This window comes from Oratosquilla oratoria, chromosome 17 (genome assembly GCF_046742065.1).
Source record: "Oratosquilla oratoria isolate Oo_2021 chromosome 17, ASM4674206v1, whole genome shotgun sequence".
In the NCBI taxonomy this organism is placed as follows: Eukaryota; Metazoa; Arthropoda; class Malacostraca; order Stomatopoda; family Squillidae; genus Oratosquilla; species Oratosquilla oratoria.
The window spans coordinates 10,851,311-10,858,810 of NC_134793.1; the positions used below are offsets into that span (position 1 = coordinate 10,851,311).

General features: G+C 36.4%; 1 protein-coding gene across 12 annotated transcripts in view; it reads right to left on the reverse strand.

Annotated features, from left to right (window-relative positions):
* The window catches only part of LOC143034397 (uncharacterized), a 109,867-nt gene that overhangs the window by 19,025 nt on the left and 83,342 nt on the right, over window positions 1-7,500 (reverse strand). For 11 of the 12 annotated variants that reach the window (XM_076200397.1, XM_076200386.1, XM_076200395.1 and 8 more), the window contains 5 exons: window positions 5,251-5,334; window positions 4,542-4,607; window positions 3,590-3,661; window positions 1,601-1,696; window positions 1-14 (listed from right to left, as the gene is read on the reverse strand). The exon at window positions 1-14 is cut by the window's left edge and continues 4 nt beyond it. In XM_076200397.1, the coding sequence (XP_076056512.1) occupies window positions 1-14; window positions 1,601-1,696; window positions 3,590-3,661; window positions 4,542-4,607; window positions 5,251-5,334 (332 nt within the window). The remainder of the gene's footprint in view (window positions 15-1,600; window positions 1,697-3,589; window positions 3,662-4,541; window positions 4,608-5,250; window positions 5,335-7,500) is intronic. The other variant, XM_076200387.1, reaches the window with a different exon arrangement.

A 7,500-nucleotide genomic window follows, 5' to 3' on the forward strand; every position in this document is an offset into this window, starting at 1 on the left:
TCCTCGTTGTCTTCCTTTTGTGCGCATGCGTGAAAGTAAAGGAAGCCACAATAAAAATGTAATGGATTAAATTATCTTAGTTCAATAATACTAGTAATGACAAATAACGTGTAAATCATAACAAAATTATTATATAAAGAAAACCCTGATTGCGATACATAATTTCAATAACTGCCACACGTAACGTTCAAAATCGTAATGCTCGATTCAGAAGTAAGAACTCAACATTATTTAATCTAAAATGGAACTCTGCTTTAAGTATAATGCCCGATACAGTATTAAGAGGAAAAGTTGCATTTTTTAGTTTAAAATGAAAGTCTGTATTAAGTAATCTAGTCTTTGTATATATTTTTTCATATTTCTTTCCGTTGTCGAGAAGAATCCGACGGAACATGACGTCACGATGGGAAAAAGTCGTTTTGCACATTTTATTATCAAATGCATAAATATTTAAGGAATTAGAGTGAAAAATCCATTATTCACTGTAAGAAATGAGGACACATTCAAACTGCTTAATTCAACAAATAAAATGCAACATAATGATAACAAAAAAGATAATTGAAACTAGAACAAAAGACGAATAAAAAAAAAAAACACAGAAATGGGACTCGGTAGGTAGAAGCTTATTCAAGGCGCTTGAAATTCCACTAATTCAAATACGTCTTCAACAACAACAATAATGTAAATCCGAGAGGCTGCATCTGCTAAATACCTCGTAATGGTAGCGCAGCAAATCCTGTACGGATTCTAGAACAACAAAGCAACTCGTTAACAGTTTCAGAAAATGGCCAAAGGCGAGATGCAGCTTACACGTGTTTCGTGTTTGCGTTCTATCTTGGGACAGTGATGGTGAAATAGATTTTGACGTCAAGATATTTATCACATTTTTTTTTATTTTGTACATGTAAGAGGACATACATACATATCGCGTGTGACTGAATGCGCGTGTTTCACTATCGTATACTAGGATCATGTGTTGGACTAGTAATTAGCAGTTCAATATTTATATAGTCTAATGTGTATATGTGTGTTTTATATATATATGTGTATATATATATATATATATATATATATATACATATATATATACATATAAAGCACATAAACAGAATAACGGCAACAGGAAAAACTTAGATCGACATAAAGTTACAACAGTTGGACCGTTACTGAAGCCCTCCCCTTTGTCCTATGGCCTCTGATTTCCAGGGCAAGTGGCAGTCACCGTCACATGACGAAGAGGCAGCAATGGATGTGGACAAATACACTTGACACAGTCAAATCGTTGCTAAGCGAAGAAGTAGACCCTGACAGGGCGCAGGCACATGTTTGGATATGGGATGAGTCGGGTGTGTGCATGGAAGCTGATCAGGGATAATGTCATGAGCAGCTAAAATAATGTTAGTATATTTGGTTTTTGACATCAAGAAATCTCCATCCTTTCAATATTTGGTAGTTTAATACATCTAAATAATCTCCTTTTCCAACTTAACTGTGTTTAATATCTAACCTAAATGCCATTCCCTTTTTTCCCAGCAAACCCATTCTTTATGAGTAATATTGATCAAAGAAAACGATTATTGAAGGGAGACTTTAGAATTACCTGCATAACTGCAGCGTCGCGGGCCGCTGTGAGCCGTGTGATCTCTAGCTGTTGGTCGGCATTGAGCTGCTCCAAGCGATGGTACCTCGCCTTAGCCTGCGTTGCCATGGAAACAAGCGAGAGATCTCATTAAATATGCAAAGATATTCATTACAGCATTTGAACTATGGAGAAATGATCAAAGAATGGGCTCTACCATAAATAGAATATTCCTGCATACTCAGACTGGAAGCAATTTTATTATATTCTGGTATATATTGGATTTTTTTTACGATTATTGGATATTCATGAATTATCTTATCTCCAATAAAGAGAGATATACGTACAGAAGCTCGTTGCTTGTGCCAAATACCGAATGGTATTCGTTCTGTATTCAATTGAAGACTGGAGTAATATTTAGTCACACTGAGTCATTAATTGTCATTACTTTGCAGGAATAGAAGACTATTAATAAGTCAGTCAAATAGATAGATAATTTATAAAAGGCAACCCAAACACCTGAGTAATTTCTTTTATTCAATAACTCGTCTTCTATAACTTTACTGTATTACATATGACGTCAGCTATTATAAAGTGAAATGTGGTTAATCTTCTCCGTAGATTGTATATCAACTTACCTGACACTCCGAATTTTCCTTTTTTTTTTCCAATAATTTGTTAATAATTCATAATTTCCGGTTCCAATTGAATTATGTTTGGATCAACATTAGAATCCCACCCCCGCGCTCGTGCTGATCTGTGGGGATCCGATGTCCTCCGCTGTCACTCAAGCACACACCGTCACTCAGGTCATGATAACGTTTTTTTATTACCTAACCTAACCTAATCGAAAAAAAGATTAACCTTTTGAGCGCCGTTAGGTTAGGTTAGGTTTCGTAATAATAAACGTTATCATGATCTGAGTGACGGTGTGTGCCTGAGTTACAGCGGAGCACCCCGGATCCCCACAGATCACGCGCGCGGGGATGGAAATTCTACAGTTGATCCTTATGTTTATACGTCAATATTGAAGAGGAAATATACCATAGCGCGTGTGTAGGAATTTCTAACTTAAATAATAATTAATAAGTCAACCAAATAGATAAATGGGAAAAGGCAACCCGACCTCCAAAGTAATTTCTTTTTTTCAATAACTCGTCTTCTATAGCTCTACAACAGTGGTTCTTAACCTGTGGGGAATTCCCCACTGGTGGGGAATGGCGTAGTTGCCAAGTGGGGAATGACCGGTCGGACAGAAGAACCGCTGTCTTTTTTTTTTGTTAATCGATGTGTTTTTGTTTCTTTTTGTTTGTTTATCTAATATATGCAAACAAAAATTAAGGGCCATAAAATGGCACAAAAAAGCAAAGCGTATATTTACGTACTAAACACTGCATGGTTAAAATCGAATTTGTCAAAGACCGATGCTGTGGTGGGAAATGGAGAGTTGGCTCACAAAAAAGTGGGGAATTGGGGAAAAAGGGTTAAGCACCCCTGCTCTACAATATATATGACGTCAGCATTGATGAGGAAATACATGAGTGATTATATAGTGAAACATTGTTAGTCTTATCCGTAGATTGATGTAAATTTTTTACCCGACGATTCATTTTTTTCTCTTTTAATAAGTTTTGATAATTCAGAATGCCCAGTCTCAATTGAATTATGTTTGTAAGCCATCATTGAGAAAGAAATATATGATACTGTGTGTGTACGCCAGCACTGTAAAGGAAATATATGACGGGGTGTGTGTGTAGTGAAACATGGGTAATCTTATCCGTAGGCTATATCTACATTGTACCCATCTGCTCGAGTGTTCCTTTTTTCTTTCTTTCTTTCTTTTTCAATAATTTTGATAAACTATCAACTTATAGTTCCTGAGTTCCTTGTCATTTACTTATATTTCGCTCTAGTGGCTAATTTAATCTTTGCATATAAAAATCCGCCAATGACTGTACACATCGGTGTCCTCAGTCATGCCAGAACCTTATTCAGATCATATCTCCTTACCTGATGCAGCTCCTCCTCCTTGACAGCCAGCTCGCCCTTGAGTTTCACCATCTCGTCCTCGAAGCGGTCAACCTTAGAAAAAAAAAGTAAATATTATTCTTTGTTTTTCTATTTCTTCGTTATGCAGTTTACCCGTGTTCCTACCATCACAGTATCACTATTCTCTCTTTCCTCATGTTTCTTTTAACAGATTTATTTTTGTTATGTGTCTCTGTGTACATCACTGCTTGGTTCGTTTACGTGTAGTTTAACTATTAATTTGTCTTTATATTCTTGTTTTTTTTATTCTAGTTTTATTATTTTCTAGACTGTCCTAGAATATGGAAAGGAGAATTAGCAGAAATATGATTAATATTGAAAGTAATAGTAGTGATTATACCAGTAGTTTTGGTTGTGAGTGGTAGTGGCGATAGTTATAGTAGTAGTGGTGGTAGTGGTAGTAGTGAGATAAATTGAATGGTGGTTAGCGATGGAAAAGGTAAAAGTAATAGTAGTAACAGTAGTAGTAGTAGTAGTAGTAGTAGTAGTAGTAGTAGTAGTAGTAGTAGTAGTGGTAGTAGTAGTAGTATGGCATGTGATAGGAATACCAGAAGTAGAATCGGCTTTTATCGGCTTTTTAATCGTGCTTGGTGGTGATGATGATAGTAGTAGTAGTAGTAATAGCAGGGCGGGGGCCAATGAAGTGTGTCTGTTGGGAGACAGATCCTGACTGCTTTCGCCACACAGATGCACAAGGATGAGGTCGTTAAAAAGTAAGTTAACAATAGTAGTAGTAGTAGTAGAAGCATGGCCTATGATAGGAGTACTATTAGTAGAGCTATAGCTACAACAGTAGTAATAACAAAACCATCAATAACAACAACAGATGAAGTAGGAGGTTGAAACCAAAATCCCACACACACCAACTTCTTCGTTGACGTCTCTTTCGGTCCCCTCCCCATTTTCCACTCACCTTGCCCTTATAGAGGTCCTCCTCGAAAATCCTACGGGCGCCGAGGCTCTGCTCCAGCTCCTGAACCTGTCCAGAGGGAGGAAGAAGTAGGTGAACATCTCGAGCAGTAGGGACTTCTCCGTCACTCCTCCATCGTACCGACTTTCTTGAATCTCTTTCCTTGATCTCTCTCTACGAATTCCACCTCTTCGGAGGAACTTCGTCCACAAGAATTGAAACCCTTGTGATGTAACGTCAAATGAATGTAAATATATTTCTTGTGTCCATAGTTTCCTACGTTCTTCAACACCCTGTTAAGTCGGCTGTGATACGGAGCTCTGAGAGTCGTTTCCTAGGCTTATGATGTTAGTTACGATGAAGGTAGCTACAATGTCGTTAGTTATTATGTCATCATTTATTCTCTAAGTTACGATGCCATTAGTCACCACATTATCAATTACAATGTCATTAGTTGTGATGTTAAGATATCATTAGTCATGATGTTGTCAGTTACCATGTCTTCAGTTACAATGTCGTTAGTTACAATGTCGCCAATTACAATGTTGTTAGTTACAATATCAGTCACAATACATTAGTTACAATGTTAGCGTCGATGCCGTTAGTTACATTGTCATTAGTGACTATGTCGTTAATTAGGGTATCATTAATTATGTTATCAGTTACGATGTCGTTAATCATGTCATCAGTTACGATGTCGTTAGCTGCTCACCTTGTTGCGAAGACGAAGAGACTGCGATGTCAGGTCCTGATTGGCTGACCTCTCGGCTGCCACCTGACGCTCCAGGTTATTGACCTGACAATGAGGAAAGTCGTTAACTAACCCAATTCTTAACCACGAGTTAATTAACCCCTTTGCCACCATTTTCTTTTTTATTAATTATTGTAATAATTATTTATATTATTATAATGTAATATTAATATTTATTATTGTTATTTAAATTAAAATTATAAAAATAAGAAAACATATTTTTGATAATTATTTGAAAGTAACTCAAGTCACCAAGGCCCAGGGAATTTATTAGATTTGTGTTTTAAAGAAAATGGTAATACGCTTTACACATAGGAGCTCTCTTAATCCAGTGATTCTCAACCAGGTGTAAATTTACCTCTTGGGAGTAAAAGAATTATATGGCATGGGGTAAATAATTTATGTATCTAATAGTTTAATAATACTGTAATTCATTTAAATTTCAATTTGTAAATTGTGTGTGTATGAGAGAGAATGCAAAGTATTTATGTGTGCGTGTGTGTGCGTGCACAACGATGGAGAGAGGGAGGAAAGGGGAGAAAGAGAGTGTCTTTTTTTTTTGTCCCTTTATAATGGCTATGTTTTTTTTTATGAAAGTAAGGGGGTAAATTGAGGAATACATCAAGCCGAAGGAGTTAACGGTGGAGGAAAAGTTGAGAATCCCGGTCTTAATCCAACACTCGCCAACCGCCACATGTGCGGACGTTTGGGCACACAGACATAAACCCATTTCGGGAATTGGCCCCCCAGGAGGACATAAAACACCATCAATTCCCGAAGTGGGTTTATGTCCTGGGCCCAAACGTCAGCACAAGTGGCGGTTGGCAAGTGTTGTATAAAGAGACCTACTAGGTCTATGGAGATGGGAAACAGCGAAATATTTTTTTCGTGATAGATGATGTCGCCAAATTACTGCATTATTATTTATCTATTTATTTGTTTATTTAATTGTTGATATTGAAGATCTGTTTCACGGCGACAGTTGTAGGTCATTTAGTTATCTATTGTTTATAACAAAAATAGAAAAACATATTTATCCTAAAATATCACTTAATATATAGAATGCAAAGATATGTATCACTGCTATACATACAAGAAAAAAGCGATACAAGGAAAACTGAGCAAAATCAGGGTGACAGTCAATACAAGTACAGGTCAGTTCACCATTTAAGATAACCTAATGAGATGACGTCATGAGAAGGTGCAACTCAGCCTGACTGGCACCTTGCACGCCTCCTCATGACATCACACTGTTGTTTCTCGTAACGAAGTGACCTGTTCTTATTTGGACCTTTGTCAAGGTCACCTAAATCCACAAGCATAATCCTTTAACTTGGTTCGGTTGACTTGAATCGTTGTTAAGATTAAATTAAATAAGAATGGTCGAAGTGTAGAGAAAATTGGACAATATAATTCGAGAAATTTCCGTTTTGGTTCATGCAGAACGAACAAAACAGCTGTTACTGAAAATCAGCGTTCAGGCTTGCCGCAGCAATATCACGAGATAGATAAATCAAGGTACATAAAACAGAAAGGCAAGAATGATCAAGAAATATAAATATCGGAAGTCAGAAGAGGTCTATGAGTCGTTGCCTTTTTCCTAGAAATAGCCCCAAAAATATGAATTATTAGATAAGGTCTAGAGGTCAGCCTTTTTCTCTTAGAATACAAAATAATGAAAAAATAAACTGATAAACATCTATATAAACTTACAAATAAATTGAATTGAGCAAAAAAAAAAAAAAAAGTATTACAAGTCTTAAATTCCAAGGAAAAACAAAAACACGAAACAAAAGTCGAATGCCAACAAAACTTAATAGATCTGTTGTCTTTTTCTAGAATAACCAAAATACACGAAATTCCAAGGTTGACAAGACTTCCTACGTTTATGCCTAATTTCCAGAATGCTTTACTTAGATAACTAAGAAATTCCCAATTCGAGTCAATGAAATTTCTAATGTCTGTCTTGTGTCACACTAACTTCGTCAACAGCGACTAAAGAAGAACATGGAAATCAAATCTTATAGAAAAAGTAATCCAGTTAGAATTGAATTCTGAAAATCTCTATTAATATTTGGACATACAACTAAGTCTCATAATTCGCGTCTTCTCACACTAACTTCGTCGACAGCGACAAAAAAGGAAGAACTTGGAACTGGATTCTGGAAATTTCTTTTAATATCCGGGCGTACAGCTAAATTGCATAATCCG